Genomic DNA, 22,335 nt, shown 5'->3' on the forward strand with positions numbered 1-22,335 from the left:
CCTCGATCTCACACTCTGAAATCGAATCTTTTGAACTAAACCCATTTGGGTCCTCAAGTAATTTTTTATTATGTTATTTAATCCATTTGAGTCTTGGAGTAATTTTTAATATTATATGCTTGAACCTATTTGAGTCTTCAAGTAAACCCAATCAACCTATTTTTTTTTAAGTTTTGAGTTTTGTTTATCAGGTCTAGTACTTTAATCAGATGCTTTTAATCAATTAGATTATAAACTATTCGGCACTTATCATTCTACTTTATCAAAAACACCCTTAACTACCAAACAGTATTACACATAAAATAAGTTTAAGCTCCTTAACTACCAAACAGTATTACACATAAAATAAGTTTAAGCTCCCTCATCAGAATCGGATGTTCGAGTCCTACACTGACCAGTCTCCAAATATCAGTCTTGACCAGTACATCCAAGACAAGATACCGAGACCTTTTATCCCAACAGAAATAGTAACTATCATAGGCAATTGTTTTAAATTCAAAATTAAATTAACTAGTAATATCCTCAAAGTCACGTGTTTACCATTTAAATTAAACAGGATCTTGTGCCCAACAAACCAAGAGCACAAAGCTTCAGATAAAAGATCAAACATTCGATCAACTGTACTCCTTATAAATAATCAATAGCCTGCCGAATTTAAACAACGGTTTTATTCTGCTTTTTCAAAAAAAGAAAACAAAGGAGTGCATCGGATGACCACAAGAGTGGGTTTGTCACGTGGTTTCTTTTAGATATCAAGTAGCAATCTTCTGGGGTCTTCGACAACATCCTTGATGCGCCTCAAGAAAAACACAGCCTCTCTACCATCAATCAACCTATGGTCATAGGTCAAGGCAACATACATCATAGGCCTAGCCACAATTTCGCCCCCAACCACCATTGGTTTGTTCACTATTGAGTGCATCCCCAGAATAGCAGACTGCAAAAAAGCAATACGTATAGCTTATACTATTTTCTTTTTCATGTGTCGTTTGACAATTAAATATACTAATCAGCAATATTCAACACGTTTGTACATATTTGCACATGAAAGTCACTATCAGAGCGCGCATCTTCAACTAATCTAATCACCACACAAATTTAGTGTTTTTAGTCAATTTTACACACATAGAAACACTAAATTTGGCATGGTACTGTATTTGACGTTGTGGGCCTTACTGACCTTATGATGCATAAAAACCAAAAAAAAAAAAAAAAAAAAAAAAAAAAATGCCATAGTTGAATGATATTTAAAATGCTGCAAGTTGTATTAACTTCTTTTGTTTTGTAATAGTGTGATTTCTACCCATGGGTTGCACGTAAATAAACACGGTTTAAGATTAGCATTCTTGTATTAGATTGTGGATTTCTAACAGGTGTACTTTTAGCTAACGACAAGGGTAAGAATATTTGACGTCAATGCGTAATAATCTAAAATTTTATCCTGTATCAATTAAGAAGCCAGTTCTAGACCAAAGGTTTTAGACACTTTACTACTGTATCAATTATCATACGTACCTGTGGAGGGTTTATGATTGGAGTACTTAAAAGGCTTCCATAGACTCCACCATTAGATATTGTAAATGAACCTCCAGCCATTTCATCAATTGATAAGGACCCAGTGTTGGCCTTTTTAGCAAGACCGTTGATCGTCTTCTCTATTTCCGCAAAGTTCATTTTCTCAGCATCACGAATCACAGGAACCACAAGACCCTTCAAGAATACACCGTCATAAATATCGTTCAAAATTATGGACTCAAATGAGTATTAACTTTATTAGCCTATGGGAAATAGAATTATAATGAAATAAAAGAACTATGTTATCAATTTCAACAGAGCTTATTCATATCATGTTAGCAAGGTAACTCGTTAACATAGTTGTGATATCATTTTTACCCTAAAATAGTATTTTGTTCTTTCAAAAAGAAAATTAGATAAAAGAAACTAAAAGACATTTTACTATTTTAATCGACCATACTTGCCTTTCAGGGTTATCTTACATCTAAAGGTTTGAATGAGCAGAACCAAAAAATTGGCTTGGAAGGGAACGGGTCAAAATGGTGACAGTAGCCGAATATATATTTAAATCATAAAACCTCTCACATCATTTGTTCAATAAACCTATAACTATTGTAAAGCATATTTGACAGACTACGTTTTACAAGAGCATAAAATTTTGAACGAAAACAGTAGTGAAGGCCCAAAGCAGAAATATACCTTAGAAGTACCGACAGCAATACTGATGTCAATATAATCCCTATATATGATGTCATCTCCATCAATGACAGCATTAATGATCGGTTGGTTCTGAAGACCACTAACAGCAGCCTGGTACAAATAATACATTAATAAAACCAGAGATAAGTAACCATAGATACCCATTGTTAAAGAGCTCGATCATGTGAAACAAGTATACTTACTTTTACAAATCCAGACATGAGTCCCAACTTCACTCCATGCTTCTCAAGGAAAGCGTCTTTATATTCAGATCGAAGCTTCATCAAATTTGTCCTACATGTTGAGAGTGGTTTCGTAATTAGATCATTTTGAAACGTTTTAAGGTAATAATCTAATATCCCAACTTACATATCAACTTCATTGAATGTGGTCAACAATGCAAAAGTATTTTGGGAATCTTTCAATCGTGTGGCAACACGCTTTCTAAGTCTCGTCATTGGGACCTACAATAAAATCCAATAAAGAAAGAAGTGTCCATTATGTAATATTGATAAAATAATAATACAAAAGATATAAGATACATCCGTATTATAACACACCAAACATCCCCATAGCAACCATCATGTAGGGACCATACCATATTTATGCAAAAACTAACCAAAAGACTTTGAGTGAATTGGTTAGAAAAACAAGATAGAGTGAGAAACTTACTCTTCTTTCCCTATCCTTTGGAGGCAACTGAGGTTCGGAGGCAGAAGGTTTAGGGGATGGTTGTGAAGAAACTTTCGGTGCCTCTTTTGGAGCTTTTGGAGTTTCGGGTGTTGGGGGTGGTTTGTCTACTTTTGCAGGAGCAGGCTCGGGTGCAGCCTGAGTTGGTTGCTCAGATGGAGCCACATGAGTAGTTACACCTTCACCAGATTTTGATATAATTGCAACCTTGGTACCCGGTTCCACTGTATCTCCTTCTTTAGCAACAAACTGCAACAAAAAAATATAAAAATAAAATGAAAAGACATTTATATATTCGTTATTCGTCCAAACAATCTCAGTCTAAAACTAATAGGTGACAATTTAGACCCATCTGCACATAAACGTGTTGATTTGGTCTGTAATTTAAATAAACATATTATTTATATAGATATAGATCTAAATTCCAGTTTACCTCTTGGATTACGCCAGCTTCAGGACTAGCAACATCAATTGTAACCTGGAAGATTAAGAATATAGTTTAGACCTGATAAATGATAATGACATATAGGTAATGTTGCAGAAACTCATTAGTACCTTATCAGTTTCAATTTGGGCAATTGGCTCATCAACCTCAACACGATCACCAGGTTCTAGTACCAGAGAATGTAAAAAGTCAAATATAACATCATAAAACATGTATGTACAAGTCAAAGAAATCGACCATTCAACGTACTCTTTAAAAAGGCTGCCAAAGTGCCATCACTAATGGATTCACCCATAAATGGGACAACAGCATCGACCAAATCACCTGCACATCAGGAACAAAACCAGAAGCTTAAAACAATCAGGATAGAGTGCGGTAACTAGCAACCATCAATTAAAGCATGTATTATGAAATAGTCATTATACCACTGTCCGAAGAAAAAGAACGAACCCACATCTGAGTTAAAAATTCGGTTTTACGCGATGATATAACATTCCTGTAGCATTGACAAAGTTAGATTAAAGAAACTGTACATAAAATATAATTAGTATGCTTATGTTATCTTCTTATCACTCATAATTGTGTACTCCTTCCAAACTGTAAGTACATGATACAAATTTCACTCGAGAACACTTCTAATTTCCCAAAACTAGCTTACTTATTCACTACACAGAACGATTTAAATTATGTAATGCATACTAAAAATTTGATTGATGCTCACTAGTTTGGTCTCTGTTTTATTTGGTTGCTAGGTTTGTTGGTCGTCTTAATAGATTCTTTGATGAGAGTCTCATCATCTCATGTATTATGTCTCGATAGATTTTTTGCTTTGGTCATTGATGAGAGTCTCACCATCTCATGTATTATGTATATGTAGTATTTATAATATTTGGCCAAAAGAAAATCCCTTATCCTTAAAAAAAAAAGTGACAATCTGAACCTTTTTACTTAGATGTATCAATTTGGGTTGTGATCAAGACTATATAAATTGCTAATATGGGATTAAACGATCAACGGGGATTAATCAAATGTTGACCAACTTTGACTTTGACCACTTATGGCCAATTATAACTAACTAAATCTGACACTTTGACTGAATAAATCTGACTTGGATCACCTAGCCCGCCATTGACCCGTTATCGGTACCCTCTCATCTAGCCACCTATATGTAGACTGATATTTATGTTATTTCGCTAATCTTAATTGTATAAGGTGATTCCTCACGTAACACGTAATATAATCTTTAGGAAATAAGACTCTAATTAATAAATATGTTATTATACCAGATGAATCTAACATAACTAAATGTGTTCTTACAAATACTGTATAATGTACATGTTTCAGGTACATATGCGGATGTATATGTGCATATCTATGTAATGCATCTATGTATATACGTTAAAATATGTGAATTTTGGTTGTGCAACAACAGTAAGAAGGTATCAACCTCATAGGCGTAGAATAAGCTGGAACACCTGTAAATATATACATGAGACGTTAAAGAAGTAAAAGTTTATGAAAAAACAAGAAGTATAGAGTGTAAAGAATAGACTCTTTGGTAGGATAAAGCGAATTGCCTTGATGAATTTGCCGTACTACATTAACATTTCTTCCAAGAGTCGGTACCTATATGTATAGCAAATCATATCATCTAACAATCTTAGAGAAAATTACAAAAAAACGAAACTACAGTAGGCACAAAAGGACAACCTAATATCCATGAAAGCTCATTTACTAACGAACTTCTGAAGAATAGGCATTAGTATTCTTATGTATATGTAAAGTTAACCAAAAGAGCAAAATCTAATAAACTCGAGGGATTAATTTGTACAACAAACCAGTCAGACCAGATGCTCATACACTTTCATTACTTACACGATAAAGCTGTCCTAAACGAGCATTTGACATACTAGTGTATCGAGCACTCCGATGTTCGATTATGATTTAAATCAAAATGGTTTAAATATGAGTTGTAACATTACGACAGAGCTATTTGGGAGAATCATGTGATGGATACATTACCTCAGCTGCTGCATCACCATAACTCTGCGATCCACATCCCGACAATGCTGGTCGAGCCCTCCCTAGCGATCGTGCCGTGCCCTAAAATTTAAAACAAATTAATTAAAGTATGAGTATATAAAGTTTCGGTCTCATTGATATACTAGCTGGCTACCTACGCTACGTTACGGCATATTAAAACTGATTATAATTCCAATAAGTAGTACAACTCTTATTCAACAGCATTAACAAACATCTAATGATTTTACAAGTTGACTTTTTATTTTAGAGGATAGGAATACATGGAAACAATACATTTTGAGGGATAATAGTATTTCTATTTCTAATCCCCTTTAAATCAAGTTATATAGATATATAGATACATTAATTGTCAAATTAATGACTCGTCAATATAATTATATAATTATCAAAGTAATATAAATAAAAACGCATTACCAGATTAGAATAGGTTGCAGAAGCAGCTTTCCGCCTAAGTACTGCCAACATCATGCTTCAATTTTCCAGATCTAAACTCCGTTTAGCCCTAATAATTAGTATTATTTTATTTAGTAAATAATGATGAAATAAACTCAGGTTCATCAATCAATACTATACATATATGATAATATACATCAATTATATAAGCCGGTCGTACCAAATTGTGAGATCGCAAGGGTTCGAAACGATAAAATGAAAACGAAAATAGAAAAACTAATTTGAAATATAAATTATTATTAATATTATTTTCAGATTCCTCTGATCAATTGATTAAACGGTTGTAGATGAAAACAGGCGCGGAGCTTTAACAAATATGAATCGAGCCGAATCGAATTGTTACCTGATTAAAGGAGAAGGAAAACTGCAGGTGTGTTTTTTACAGACAGATGAAACGAATTTATTTATTCGAATAAAAGTGGAAAAAGGGGGTATATATATGTCTGCTTAGGTTTTCATTATTAAATTATTAAAAAAAAAATATAATACTCCGAAGATAAAATTGTCAAATTCGTCCCTGTATTCATTCATTTTAGCTCAAATAGTCCCTCCCAATTATTTACTGCAATAACAGTCCTTATTTGCATTTTGGAGTCCCAAAATAGTCCCTGACCCTAACTGCATTAAATGTCCGTTAAGTATGAATAAATGTTCAATTGAGCTTTAAACTTTGGGACTGAGTGTGTAAAAATTTCCAACTATGTGGGTGATAAACTTAGCATCCTTAATATCACCGTATATTATAGCACGTATTTTTTTTTTTTTTATGTGTGGCTAAAACAGATGATTTAGCAGTATTTATTTGTCAATCGAAACCCTAGATAATTTTATCAATACCCCTTTCAAATCACCATGTCCTGCTTCGAATTTGGAATCGTGGCTGGAAAATGTTCAATCTTTTTTTGGATGATCCAATTCCTTAAATGGCAAAGATCGGAACTTTATCTCGGGCGATGGAAACTTCATCAAGAAACTGTGCGATTTGTGATTTGGCGGTCGACCGGGAGTTCTATCCTATGGAGGTTATGCCAGGAGGACATATGAAGATTGTTAGAGAAACACCCATGGCGATGGTGAGATTCTCCAGCCGAAGCATTGAACTGGCGCATCTATCATAGTTATGGCCATGACGTCATGGTGATGAAAGGGGGAGATTTGTGTGGAATTTGAGCAAAAAAGAGAGAGAGATGAATTGGGTGTTGGTGATTTTTTGTATACACCTGGTGGTGATGTTCATAGTGTTAAGTATTTGGAAGATACTGTGTTTTTTATAAGGTGTGATGGTGGTTGTCATATTGAGTTGGATGAAGATTTTGCTACTGCTAAGGCTAATTTCGAGAAAAAAGATTAGTGAGTTAAAAACTATAACTGATAACCCTTGATGTTATATTGGTGTTATTGTTGTGTATTACTTGATTTCATGTTTGTTATAAAAAGTTTTGTTGCTAAATAAACGTTGTTGAATGATATGTTTGTTGATGATTATATGAGATGTTTGATGTGTTATGAGGTGGTATGATTGTTGATTGAGGTATTTAAAGTGTTTATAATAAGTGAGTAGTTGTTTATGATTACAAAGATTTGTGATTTTTGGTTCTGGTTAAGCATGTACAGAGTAATTGCAACTTTGAATTAGAAAAGGATAAATAATCACAAGCTATACTATGCTTATTCAAATAACGGACGTTTAACACAGTTAGGTTCAGGGACTTTTTTGAGACTCCAAAATGCAAATAAGGACTATTATTGCAGTAAATAATTGAAAGGGACTATTTGGGCTAAAATGAACGAACACGGGGACGAATTTGGCAATTTTGTCTACTCCGAATAAATATAAGACAAAGTTACACAGTTGACCCCTGAACTTTGTCAAACGTTTTACGTATGGGTTTAAAGTTTTATTTTGACGTAGATGCACCTGATATTTGCACATATTAACGATCGTTATTCAAATCCCGTTAAGTGCCCACATATGCTCCTTAAAGAAAAGAAGTTGCGTTTGAAACCAAATAAAGAAAACCAAAGTCACGTGGTAATCACATGAGGTGAATAAAACATCCAATCAATGTTTTAACAAATTTACCAAAATGCCCACAGTACCATACAATGTAAAAATTTCAATTTCTTCGCACGAAACGACATAGAAACACCGGTAAACCGCTATTATATGTTATAGAAATTAATTAATTTTTTTATTATATATATATATATATATATATATATATATATATATATATATAGGGTGAGGATCCATGGAGAACTCATGGTAGTAGAGAACTCATGGAACTCGTGCAGATTCACATAATTTTTTTTTTTTTTTGCAGATTTTTTTTTTCTGTTCAGATTTTTTTTTTTGCAGATTCAGTCAATCTGCGTGCAGATTGACGATTTTTTCCATTTTTTTTTTTACAGATCGACTTTTTTTCAGTTTTTTTATGCAGATTGAGTCAATCTGCGTTTTTTTTTTTTGCAGATCGACTTTTTCCTGTGCAGATTTGACTTTTTTTGTGTGCAGATTGACGTTTTTTTGCAGTTTTTTTTTTTTTTTGCAGATTCACTTTTTTTTTCTGTGCAGATTCGCTGTTTTTTTTTTACAGTTTTTTTTTTCGAGATTGTATTTTTTTTTCATAGATTGAAGCTCAATCTCCACATAGATTGAAGTTCAATCTATGATTTCTATGGGTTCTCTACATACTCTAATTCTCTAGGGATCCTTTCACTATATATATATATATATATATATATATATATATATATATATATATATATATATATATATATATATATATATATATATATATATATATATATATATATATAGTAGAGGGATCAAATGAGAACTTTTTTGGTGTGAGAACCCTGAGAATTCAAAAATACACTGAAATTCGAGCAAAAAAGAGAAATTCGAGCAAAAAAGGTGAAATTCGAGCATAAATGGGACACGGACGAACAAAAAAAGTGATATTCGAACAAATAATTGGAAAGTCGAACAAAAAAAAAGACACGGCCGAACAAAAAAAAGAAATTCGAACAAAAACGTGTTCTACATTTTTGTATTCGAACAAAAAATTGTAGAACATGCGGGTAGTCGAACGAAAAATTGATATTCGAACAAAAATGTGTTCTACATTTTTTTTCAAAAAAAAAAAAAAAAAAAAAATTTTTTTTGCTCGACTATGATTTTTTGTTCGTCCGTGTTTTTGAATTTTGTTCGAATTTCCTTGTTTTGTTCGTCCGTGCCCCTTTTTGCTCGAATTTTAGTGTATTTTGAGTGTTTTTGGAGTTCCTAGAGTTCTCACACTAAAAAAGTTATCACTGGATCCTCTCCCTATATATATATATATATATATATATATATATATATATATATATATATATATATATATATATATATGAATAAAAGAAACACTAATATACTTGAAAGAAATCATTTTACTCTAAACAAAAGTAACACGTCATTATTTTGCTGAATTTCAGCCAAGGAACACTTATTGCATGGTGAACCAATTGAGTCACACATTTTGAGCTCGATCACATCTTGATCTATGCGTTGAAGTCATGAGAGCTCAGAGTCAGACAGTCATTGCATTTGACATCTCATAAAGCTTTTAATATGGAGCAACATATTACAAAAATATTAATCCTCTTGATCACCCTCAAGTATTAAATTAAATCTTGAAATGAATATGCACATTAATTGGAGTTTTAACGATCAATCGCTCATATATCTGCGTAACTGTGCACTCAAGACGAACTCTCGATCAAATTTTGTAATCATTCGTTTAACCATGCAAACATTTATAACATATTATGAATAAATCAAATTTATAAATTGTGTTCATATATATCTTAGTTGTTATAATCAAACTGTGGTTCTACTACGAAGGATAGGCACTTAAGAGTTAAGATCCAACAATGTATGATTTTACTCTTTTAGTTCTCATCGTCTTATTAACAAAGTGATTTACCACCGAAGCTTGGCTTGAGTGGTATGAGGTGAGATTCAACTTAGGGTACTGCCAACCCAGGTTCAATTCCCACGCCAAGCAGGGAGTTTCCAACATTTGATGGTACTGCGAACATCAATGCGATTTGGGAAGGTCTCTAGGAGGTTTTCCCAACCTTCGATGGTACTGCCAACATCGTCGCGAATTGGGTTTCCTCCTAACGCGTGTGTGGGTGACAAATGAGAGTATTCGATGTCGATATCGCCGTTAAAAAAAAAAACAAAATCCAACTAGGCAACTAGCGAATTATACAATTTCACATACAATTAATGCATTAAATTGGGTCGTCCTGTATTGGTTATATATGTTGATCTTCGGATCTGTTTTAATGTTATTAGGTATTTTTGTCAGATGGCGGCGCAGTTTTGAATCGGGGACACCTATTCTTTCAGCGCGTTATTGATCAACCAATCAGATTTTGATCCATGCTCAATTTGCAGAGTATGATATCATCACTAACATATGCAATTTACAACAAGAACAACAGAGCTCTTTCAAGCACACAACGTACAACACATTCATAGTATTTAGTATACTAAATCTGTTTTACAAGATATATAAGAGATTCATAGTCTCAATGAAAACATAATGGTGTCACTGAAAACATAAACTTCTCGTTTATGCAGCTTCTGCAAACCCAACTCTGAGATTTCCATAATCAAATATTGTGTGATACTTACGCATAAACACATCGCCCAGCACCCTGCATACATATCACAAAAACAAAGACATGTATGTCAACTTGAGTTTGAATACAAACAAACTCGAGTGTTTAGATTCAATTAAAATATTGTTATTAACGTACCATAGTGGGCCCTGAGGAGGAGGAACATCTGAAGAAGTGAAAGCACTAATACACTGCATATCAGCACCCTTGCCGATTTTAAGTATGTACTGCAAGACAATTAAAAAGAAAATAACAGTTTTTTTTTTTTTTCATTTATATAGTTCAACCTGAAAGAATAATATAAAAGGAATGTATATAATGTATACATCATCAGGCGAAAGTTCGAATTGTTTGCCACCAATGATAAATGAAATAATAGGCAGTGAAGAAATTTTTGTACAGTCAACTGTGGCCTCTCCTATACCGCTACCGCCTGGTATCAGGCTACATAACTGCATCGATCAGTAGACTCATCATACGAAAACTCATACACCATTAATATACCTTTATAAAAGCATTCATGGTTATAAAATATATTATATACAATAAATGTAAATATAAATATAAATAATAAATAATAATAACTAGAATAATATACGTAGTACATAAATAAGAATTATAAATAAATCTGACCTATTTGACCCATGGCCCGTTTCAACCAGTTACCCGATCAGACCCATCTGGGCCAGTTTTAAAAATCTGTCTCGTTTGACCCATGACCCATTTCAACCCAAAATTGTTTTGACCCGTTACCCAAACTGATCCAACCTGACCCTGTTTGTCAGGTATACTATAAATGATAAAAAAGTAAGGAACTAAACTCACGCTACCGGCCGCCTTAACAGCAGAATTTCGTGTTGAGTTGAACACGGTATGTACAATTCCAAGTATCCTCTTACAATTGTCGCACGCTGGGGATTCGAATCCCTCATTTCTATCTAGGACACTCTTGATGATGCCAATGCTGTACACAAATACCAAAAAAAAGAAGACTTATATCAACTTTATTACGCAACAATAACAATAACCAATCCCTTGTATATTCAGAGGTATGATGTAAACAGTAGAAATGCATGCAATCATTTCATGTTACAAATCTGACCTAACGTCACCATGATCATCTACACCTTTAGCACAAGCTCCCGAACATACTATGTTTGGGTCAGTCTGTTTTGATTATATACAACAAACGAGGTAAGAAACGGAACCTCTAATCGCGAGTAAATTGAATAATTAAGAATTGAAGTTGCTTGCATACTGATACTAAAACTATATCAAATATTAGGCTTGCCAACGCATTAACCACCGCCTTACAAGGACCGTTAGCAGCTGGATTGGCCCCGATCGCAAGATTTATCTCACTGATCGCACTCTGCAACACAACAAGCACAACAGATGTAAATAAAAAATGGAAATACAATGCAGAAATATTTAATTTATATCAAGAAATGGGAATTGATGGTACACACCGTTGGACCTGATAATAGTGAAGTACCCGAATCTATTACTGCTGAACATCCATGATCACAAAACCCTACAAGAAAACAAGGCACGTATACGTATATCATTAATTCAATCTCCTTAAAAAAAAGGTTATGTGTAGTTAAGTGTAATTATCTTTAGGTCACATACCGTTTGATTCTCCACCAATGAGTACATCGCCCAAATCAAACTAGCAAACAAAAACATAACAAACTTGTTTAAATTACTAACATGTACTATTAATTTTTAAATTATGTTTTGGTAAGAGCTGATCGGGATTTAGAAAAATGATCGAACCTGCCAGTAACCCTTTTGTGTGAGTGGAACATAAGTATGCATACCCTTGTAGTGGTTCGGATCAACTCCACCAAACACAATCTCGCCTCCTTTTTCTTCTTCGCCAGATTGTGCATTCAGCCAAAATGAAAACACGCGATCTTTAACCAGATGTTGCTTCAGCATGTTGTCCCTTTATAACATATGTGCACAAAAGTGTAAATATTATATTTTTGTAATGTGAAAGTGTCAACAGTTTTAAAAAAACTATCAAAAAAAGCATATATACCACAACGGGACAGAATCGTCAACAGAGATTTCCTTGAATCCGAGCCCAAGGATACCATCAAACTTCCCTGATAAAAATGTAAAACCAGGCTCTTCTATTGCTTCGATGAACTCCTGATTAATTATTTCATACATTTCATAAATCTCGTCAAATTCAACCTACTAATATTGAAGAAAAGTGACTTAGGAAAAAAGTTGTTAAGTTTACTTGACCCTCGACCACAAGATCACCAACTCTGACGTTATCTTTACTGAAGTATCCAACGAGTGATCCACTATCATACTGGATAGAAGCAGGACTTCCTGCAAGAATGTTAAATTAAAATATGCAGAAACATAGTTGATTTAGACCAGACATGGCAATGTTTGAAAGACAATAAGAAGATCCTACTCAGGTTCTTGGCATTATTTTATCTGAGAAAATTATACCGATAGTCCTTAATTATGGTTTACATAAAATTACACCAGCGGTCCTTATCTTTTAAAAATCACACAATAGTTCCTGTGGTTTTCATGAAATTACAACGATTGTCCTTATCTTTTGAAAATTACACTGATCGTCTGTGACTTACGCAAAAGTGTACTTGATGTCCCTGATATACATAATCGCCCCTCCTATTAACGTGCATTTAAGAGGGGCCATCGACGTACATTTTAAGTAAGTCAGGGGCGATCAGAGTAATTTTTAGAAGATAAGGACGATTGATGTAATATCATGAAAATCGACTGCCAAATTCCTCTCGGACCATCGATAAGGACCATTGATATAAATTTTATGTAAATTATATCAAATTATCAATGGTCCTTGTAATGCACAAGGACTATCAGTATAATTTATTCTTTTCAATCTCTAATTTAGCAGAAAACATGTCATTACAAGTTCATTTGTAGAATTTTCTATATGATCCAAATTGGGTCGAGACATATAAACCCCGTAGTTGGAGTTCCATTTTTATAGCACAGCATAAAATTGAGGCAACAAGAACTTACTAACCATTTGCAATGTATGTTGTTGACCGACTTGAGTGGTATTTTTTGTGAAAATAGCATGATGCCTGCAAGATTAGCATATTCTTAGAAACATTAAACATCTATATATCCTTCATTTTTTGCATATTATACATAAATATACATATAGGTGATAAAAACTTACTGAAAGTACACAATCTGAAGACGGTATCCAAAAGTTAGAACTACCCGTATCAAAGATCACTTTAAAAATCTGAGGTGGGGTGCCAATACCGATCTCACCAAAATATTGAGCATCCATATAGTTGTTCAGTGGTATGATATCAGAGTCTTGGGGATCAACAAGGTTTTTCATAATTATCTGTCTGTACTTGTTAATAATTTCGTTAAGATAATCACCATCGTTCAAATTAAGGTGTGGACCAATACGATTGGTTTCGTTAAGTTTTATTCTTTCCAGCTGGATTCTTATAAGCCCGTCGACATTTGATGTTGAAAAGACCACCGTACACACAAAAGTGGATAAGAACAATAAAATCGGTACCGCTTTCAAGTTAGTCCCCATGTTCATCTCCAAGTCAATCTGCCATTAAAAGTTCATTATGAATAATTATATTAAATAATTAAAATGATCACAGAAGTAGATAAAAAGGTTACCTTAGATTGATAGCATATGCAGCTGCAGGATTGCTTAATCAACTTCTCAAGGGTATCCACAATTATTGAAAGTATATAAGAAACTAAGAGGCTCAGTTATCTCATCCAACATAATAAAAATTAAATTTTAAGTACTTTTAGTTAAAATGGAGAGCAAACGTACGTACATCTTAGTGGCTACAAAATTTGAGAACTGCAAGTAACTGGTATCATGCCATTCAGATGATCACCATGAATTCCTACAAACGTATATATATAAATATGTGTATATGTAGTTTAGGCAACCTTCGATTCCTAACATTCAGGATTACAAGTCTCATAAGATGTGACTTGTTGTTTGCATAAAAGTGCCACAATTAGAGTTTGAAATTCACTACCAATGTTGTTTGTAGTTTTGGCCACCGTTGTAGCTAGCTAATTTGTTAATCACTGGTGTATGATGTATAGCGCGATTAATTAACCAATGAAACACAAATAAATGATAGCCTTAGCATAAATTAATCTGTCAAACTTTCAGATATTTTTGCCGTTATCACTAAGTTTTCTGAAAGTTTATGTTAGGAAGAGAGGATCACCTGGACGTTGGGAGATACAAATTTGAGAGAAAAACAACTCTATTACTCACAAGAATAGATTTACAGAGTATTACAAAACTCTTACAAAAAAACTCTCAAACTCACACACACTATCTAGGTTGTGATTACACTTCTCTGAGTGATTTTGGGATGATTTACAATTGAAGTTTCAACCTCTATTTATACTAAAACTTTGGTGGCGGTGGAATGGTGTGAACGAGGAAGGTGTCGTGTGAACGGAGATGGTGGGCGGCCGTCATCGTGTTCATCTTTGCTTCTTCTACATGGTGTTCAAAGAAGGCTACTTTGAACATCTAGAAGGTGAGCTTCTAGATTGTAGGCTGGAAACTTTCAATTCTCCCCCTCCAGCCGAATCCACGAACATTCCAGTTATGTCTATGCATAACTCCAACTTCTCTCGAGTCACCACCTTTGTTAACATATCCGCAGGATTCTCCTTTGTATGGATCTTCACTAGTCTCAACAGTTGTCGATCAATTACCTCGCGTATCCAATGATAGCGAATATCAATATGTTTTGTACGGGAATGGTACATGGAGTTCTTGCTCAAATCTAGAGCACTCTGACTGTCACAATATACCTTGTACTCCTTTTGCTTTATTCCAAATTCTTGAAGATAACGCTTTAACCACAACATTTCTTTTCCAGCTTCTGCGGCAGCAATATACTCTGCTTCAGTTGTGGATAATGCAACACACTTCTGTTGTCTTGATTGCCATGAAACAGCTCCTCCTGCAAAAGTGTAAATGAATCCTGAAGTAGATTTCCTACTATCAGGATCTCCGGCCATATCCGCATCTGTATAGCCTTCCAAGATTGGATCAGCTCCCCCGTAACAAAGACATAGATTCGTTGTACCCTTAAGATATCTAAGAATCCATTTTACCGCATTCCAATGCTCTTTCCCGGGGTTCAAGAGAAAACGACTCACTGTTCCCACTGCGTGAGCAATATCGGGCCTTGTACACACCATTGCATACATCAAACTTCCAACTGCTGAAGAATATGGTACTGACGACATCTCCCCGATCTCTTCCATGGATGAGGGACATGATCTCTTACTTAACTTGAAATGGTTAGCCAATGGAATGCTAACAGATTTGGCATTGTTCATATTGAACCGTTCAAGCACTCGTTCAATATACTTCTCCTGAGATAGCCATAACCTTCTATTCTTCCTATCTCGGGTAATCTGCATTCCCAAAATCTGTTGAGCCTGTCCTAAGTCTTTCATGTCAAAAGACTTCGAGAGTTCCTTCTTCAGCTGGTTGATCTTCGTTGCGTCTTTTCCTACGATCAAAATATCGTCTACATATAGTAGAAGAGCAACGAAATTTCCTTCAGAAAACTTCTGAATGTAGACACACTCATCTGCTGTAGTTTTCTTGTACCCTTGACTCACCATGCACGAGTCAAACTTCTTGTACCACTGCCTAGGTGCCTGCTTTAAACCGTACAAACTTTTCTTCAGCTTGCATACGAGGTTATCTCCTGAAACCTCAAAACCTTCCGGCTGCTCCATGTAAATTTCTTCATGTAAATCTCCATGAAGAAAAGCTGTCTTTACATCCATCTGTTCAAGCTCCAATTTCATACTTGCGACCAATCCAAGTATGACTCTAATTGAAGTCATCTTGACTACTGGTGAAAATATCTCGTCAAAATCAATCCCTTTCTTCTGTTGGAATCCTTTGACTACAAGCCGTGCTTTGTATTTCACCACTTTTCCACTGCCATCCTTTTTCAGCTTGAACACCCATTTATTTTTCAGTGCCTTCTTCCCGCGTGGAAGTTCTACTATTTCATAAGTTTGATTTTTCTGCAAAGAATCCATCTCATCCTGCATTGCGAGCAACCATTTTTCTTTGTCCTTATGAGATACTGCTTCATGAAAACTCTCTGGTTCTCCATCTTCAGTAAGTAGAAGGTACTCGGATTTTGGATATCTACTCGATGGAATCCGACCTCGTTCAGATCTACGAACTTCTGGAATATACTGATGAGATCCACCATCATCTTCGCCTTGTGATGGTTCTGGAACGTCTCGCAGATGGGGTTGTGGCTCCCCCTGCTCAGCACCGTCATTTTCCTCATTATCTTCTACTTCTGGCATTTCTTCTTGCACTGAAAATTCATTTCTCATTAATGATTCTGTTGTTGCCTCTGGCACCTGAGCAGCAACATTTGTCTTCTGAGATATTGTGGGCTTTTTAATATCTTCTATTGTCTGGATTTCATGGAACACCACGTCCCTACTTCTGATCGCCTTTTTCTCCTTTTGGATCCCATAATCTGTATCCAAATTCTTCATCTCCATAGCCTATGAATATGCATGGAGTGGTCCTTGCATCCAGCTTCTACCTGAGCTCCTTGGATACATGTGCGTACGACAAACATCCAAATACTCTTAAGTGAGAGTATGATGGATCCTTTCCAGACCAAAGTTTCTCCGGAACTTCAAAATTCAGTGGTACTGATGGAGATCGGTTGATCAAGTAACATGCGGCTCTAACTGCTTCTCCCCAGAATGGCTTTGGCAGCTTATCCATACTGAGCATGCTCCGAACACGTTCCATGATTGTTCGGTTCATTCTTTCTGCTATACCATTATGTTGAGGGGTACGTGGAACTGTCTTCTCATGTCGGATGCCATATGATCTGCAATAGGCATCGAACTGCCTAGAGGAGTATTCACCGCCGTTGTCGGATCGAAGACACTTTAACTTCTTTCCTGTCTCACGTTCTACCATGACATGAAACTGTTTGAAGTAATCGAACACCTGGTCCTTCGTCCGCAAGAAATATACCCACACCTTCCGAGAAGCATCATTGATAAACGTCAGAAAGTATCGATTGCCGCCAATTGATTCAACCTCTAAGGGACAGCAAATATCAGAGTGTACCAGACTGAGTAACTCTGATCTTCTCGTTGAAGAGGAACTAAACGAGACTCTATGCTGTTTACCAAACAGACAATGATTGCAAGGATCTAGTGCAGCGTCCTTGTCTACATTGATAAGCTCCTTCTTTATTAGGGTAGACAACCCTTTCTCACTCATGTGACCGAGTCTCTGGTGCCATAAATTTTGTGAAGCCTCCTTTTCTGCAACATTAATACTGTCTGTGCAGATCTTCACATGTGTCTTGTACAGTGTGCCACAAATGTGTCCTCGAGTGACTATCATAGCGCCTCTTGACAATTTCCACGTGCATCTACTGAAATGACTATCATAGCCCTGTTTGTCGAGAGCTATTCCGGAAAGTAAATTCAGCCGAAGATCTGGCACATGGCGGACATCCTTCAGAGTGATTGTGCTCCCGGAACTTGTCTTGTAACAACCCAACCCGTTAACCAACCAAAAACGCAGCATAAAAAAAAAAAATTAAAACTGAGCTGACCAGATGAGGTGCACGGCGCGCACCCACACCTGTGCGCGGCGCGCACAGGGCCTGGCAGCCCGCTGTCCACTTTTTCCAATTTTCGTAAAAAGATCTCTTGCTTCCCGACACTTTTATACCAAACGCTTCTCACAACATTTTATATTAGTTAAAACTAACACGTTCCAATAATAAAATGAGTTTTACGAGACCGGGCCCACATCGGCCGTTTTACGACTTTCGTACAAAATACAAGTTTTCAACCACATGATTTTTAACACAAAAATAAAGACCGAGCATGGTGATTGGGGATACGCTACCCAATCCTAATCAATCCAAAAGCACGTCTTCTAAAGCAAACTACGCAAGTCCACTAGTTCACACGCTTACCCGAGCCACCGTCTCCATGCAAATCTATAAAAATGTAAACAACGAGAGGGTAAGCTAATGCTTAGTGAGTGAGAATATACTACATACATATATATGCATAAAATGGACACGCCACACAATAATAATCAAATAGCACATACAGGAGCATCCAAGCATAAAGGCAAGCTAATCTAAGCATACCGTACGACCGCTATACAACAAGCTAAAAATATCAACAACGTAAGTTCACCAACGATGATATGAACAACGCCATCAAGCTACATCCGGGGGTTAGCTACATCACAACAATACGACAAGCATCGATGTTCACAACATCCACTAGTATTCAAGATCTCAAGGCTAGCCCAACGAATGGTATCGTCAACATCGAACTTAATTCCCATCCGTCCTAATAAATGTGGTATCGTCAACATCGAACTTAAACCCACATATGAGGTATCGTCAACATCGAACTTAAACCCTCATCGAATGAATTAATGTGGTATCGTCAACATCGAACTTAAACCCACATATGAGGTATCGTCAACATCGAACTTAAACCCTCATCGAATGTCACTACAATAGTGGTATGGCTTCGTCAACATCGAACTTTAAATCCATACATGAGGTATCGTCAACATCGAACTTTAACCCTCATCTAAACCATCAAACAATATACTCTAGGATATGGTATCGTCAACATCGAACTTTAACCCATACCCCACAAATAAATAAATCATATACTTACATATATAATTATTCCACTCACAAGCTCATGTGATAACGTACACACGAAGTGTGCACCTTGCCAAAGATGGTCAACCCAAACGCACAACCGTGCCAATTGGGCATGTACACAAGTCCATCAATCCACCTATATGTGAAGTGAGCTCTATAGCCGAGGTTCACTTCCCCCAACCAGCACCCATCCTACACATACATATGCACATAGGATATTAACACTCACCTTGTCGTCTTGATGAATGCTTCCGAATAATCCGCAACGCGCCGTTGGAAAGTACCTATTCCATTATCACAATACAAACAACACAATTAGGGTGGATTTACAAACCAACCCCATTCGACACTTGGTGCAATTTCGACCAATTGCACTTTCAAGCACAAACCGCGCCCAAACCAACTAATAATCACTAACACTAGTTACAATGGTCCTAATATGTCAATTAAACCCAAACACAAGTGTTAAACACTTATCATTCTCAAAATCACCCATAAACCCTAATTTTGACTCAATTCAAAATTAGTCATTCAAATACACTAAAATGGGTTCCAACACTTCCATAATCACCAAACCTAGTGATTAAACCCAATTCCAAGTCCTAAATCATGGCCAAGTCGGTTTCCAACCCAAAACCCACCAACAACAACAATAAACCCGATTACTAACATCAATAAACTCACTTCAAGAGTTTAAATGGGTTTCTCTACAAATCAAGTTCAAACCCTAACTTTGGATATCAAATCAAACATTGAAATTCGGAGTTAGAACTTACCACAACAACCAAAATGTAGCTAGGAATGAGGTGACCAACTTTAAAACCCGAGCTTTGGTGAGAATCCAACTCTTTCTTCTCCAAATGAAGCTTCCTCTCTCTAAAACTCTTCTCTCTCTAGGGTTTGAAGATGAGAGTGATGAATGGATGTGAAAATGATCCAAAGTTGGATCCAAACCAACTGATAAAGCCCACAGATCCGGCCTCAAGTGAAAAGACCAAATTGTCCTTCATTAAACTCAAAATAGAAAAAGGCTGAAATCTGTCGCTGGCAAGGTGCGCGGCGCGCACAACAGTCTGGCAGATTCTGACCTTCGTTTAATTCCACAATACTTCCTGCATTCAACGTAGCATAATTACACTTCCGTACAATAAATATTAGAGTCTTACAACTCTCCCCCACTTAGAATCGATCACGTCCTCGTGATCCTCATCACTTAACCAAACAGACCACGCTCCACGGTCCTTAAACGTAAGTCCCAAACCGACTTTCCTAGGCAATTCTTCCCAATGAATAGCTTTTAACAACCAAAATCGTCACACGCGATTTATCAAGTCACAATCCGTGCACTAAACCTTACTCAATCCCTCATATTGGTAAAACTCAGCAAATCTCGAACCGAGATATCAACCCTCTAGCGTACCATTACCAAGTACAATGCTAAAGTAACCACACATCAAAATAAAGTCAACCATCTAAACCGACGAAGACCGAATAGAAGCGAATCCTTACAGATAGCGCTCACCACTTAACATACTTTGTAGTGCGCAATACGACCAATACGCAACTACCGTAACATCATAATCCAACGGCTAAAACCGATTGCACCCAACGACTATGGCAACGCAAATCCCAAGGTGGACAAAATCGACTATCGTCACACCCGTAACATCATGTGAGCGAAACACGGATATCGCATCACTAATCATACAACATGGTCCTCACGACCCCACCATCGGTGTATGAAACAACTGATAGATCAAACATCACGAAGGCTGGCCGAAAACTACACGTGATCCACTTCCTAAATCTCAACACAGGAATGGTACTCCCATTCCCCATCGGTACTTGCATTTCTCGATAACGTTATACCATACCGATATAACACTACTCCTATGGTAAGTTAGTCGACCGAGCCGACGGCCATAACCCACCAATCACATACGCTCTTTTGGCCTCATACAACGAGTAGTGCAACATTGCGCACTGCTACACTATAGTGAACCCTAGCGGGATACACTAACCATCCATCTCGAACGAGGTATATACGCATACATAAAATCATTCCACCCCGCTTGGAATTTCCGCACACGAATCAAACGCACACGCGAACATCACCATCACAATCAAGCAAGAACCACCTATAACGAACATAGGCACAAAACAATAATTCCCTAGAAGAGAATCCGATACGCACATCCCTTAACCGAGGGACTTCACCTCGATCGTCAAACACGTCCATTACCTCTCAACGAGGTTTACCACATTACCACCCCGGTGATAATTCAAATCCAAAATCATAAGTACAATTTAACCAAAATCGTACTCTACCACAATCGACCAAAACTAGGTCCCAACACAATTTCCGGATCTACTAAGAGCATCATCCGAAATCTCACACTAAAACCTTCTCGTGCGGGAGTGTAACTCCCCCACTTGAAACTACGTTCCCTAATCGCCTCGCTGTGGTAACATCACCCGCGATAATTACCACTATCCGCCATACGTGACCAATTTCTCCATCGGTCATAACACTCGAATTCCCACGAATTCATTTCGCACACTAGAAATTGACGTCCACCGTCACCCGTTGGCTTTACTTAAACAATGACACAAAACCAACACAACACGTACATTGTACAACCGTACAATGCTACCGAAAAGTAGACTTTACTAACAATTGGGTTTACACGACCCATCACCACATCTTGCTCCATCCTTGAGCACACGAAGGATTTTAACCTATCCTTAAACAATTCGGACGAAGAGTTCACCACAATTTACACAAACTTTACTCTCGCAATCATCTAATTGCTATAGCTTGTCAAATTCTACCTAGTCACTCATGTACCTAAGGGTTTCACTTCGGTACCCTAAGTACAATGTAACCGCAACACCATCGGAGTCGAACACCACGCTAGTAGGTATAAAAGAGGCACCTAATGTCGCGTCATGTAGACTCCATTACCAACATACATCGAGATCCAAGACGCTCGATCTCAAGGGTTCCGACCACCCGACGAACCTCGCGGTTCATCAACTTTAACATGAGAGCGAACACGCTCT

At 36.5% G+C, this 22,335-nt stretch overlaps 2 protein-coding genes and 1 pseudogene across 2 annotated transcripts; 1 reads left to right on the top strand and 2 right to left on the bottom strand.

Annotated features, from left to right (window-relative positions):
- Positions 1–298: 298 nt before the first annotated feature.
- LOC139861218 (dihydrolipoyllysine-residue succinyltransferase component of 2-oxoglutarate dehydrogenase complex 1, mitochondrial-like) lies at positions 299–3,668 on the bottom strand. Its single transcript, XM_071849536.1, has 9 exons — positions 3,599–3,668; positions 3,460–3,515; positions 3,338–3,382; positions 2,887–3,153; positions 2,584–2,678; positions 2,418–2,508; positions 2,215–2,325; positions 1,516–1,710; positions 299–937 (listed from the first exon to the last, which is right to left on the bottom strand). The coding sequence occupies exons 1-9, from the start codon at positions 3,642–3,644 to the stop codon at positions 746–748; spliced, it is 1,098 nt and encodes a 365-aa protein (XP_071705637.1). The 5' UTR covers positions 3,645–3,668; the 3' UTR covers positions 299–745.
- A 2,804-nt stretch (positions 3,669–6,472) lies between these two features.
- On the top strand, positions 6,473–7,196 carry LOC139864506 (DNA damage-repair/toleration protein DRT102-like; annotated as a pseudogene).
- A 3,251-nt stretch (positions 7,197–10,447) lies between these two features.
- On the bottom strand, positions 10,448–14,099 carry LOC139864507 (cyprosin-like). The gene is made up of 13 exons (XM_071853089.1): positions 13,719–14,099; positions 13,560–13,620; positions 12,774–12,868; positions 12,567–12,679; positions 12,299–12,470; positions 12,152–12,191; positions 11,989–12,053; positions 11,778–11,891; positions 11,622–11,686; positions 11,288–11,483; positions 10,846–10,971; positions 10,658–10,746; positions 10,448–10,555 (listed from the first exon to the last, which is right to left on the bottom strand). The coding sequence occupies exons 1-13, from the start codon at positions 14,097–14,099 to the stop codon at positions 10,471–10,473; spliced, it is 1,602 nt and encodes a 533-aa protein (XP_071709190.1). The 3' UTR covers positions 10,448–10,470.
- Between the last annotated feature and the right edge of the window lie 8,236 nt (positions 14,100–22,335).

This window comes from Rutidosis leptorrhynchoides, chromosome 8 (assembly GCF_046630445.1).
Source record: "Rutidosis leptorrhynchoides isolate AG116_Rl617_1_P2 chromosome 8, CSIRO_AGI_Rlap_v1, whole genome shotgun sequence".
Classification (NCBI taxonomy): domain Eukaryota; kingdom Viridiplantae; phylum Streptophyta; class Magnoliopsida; order Asterales; family Asteraceae; genus Rutidosis; species Rutidosis leptorrhynchoides.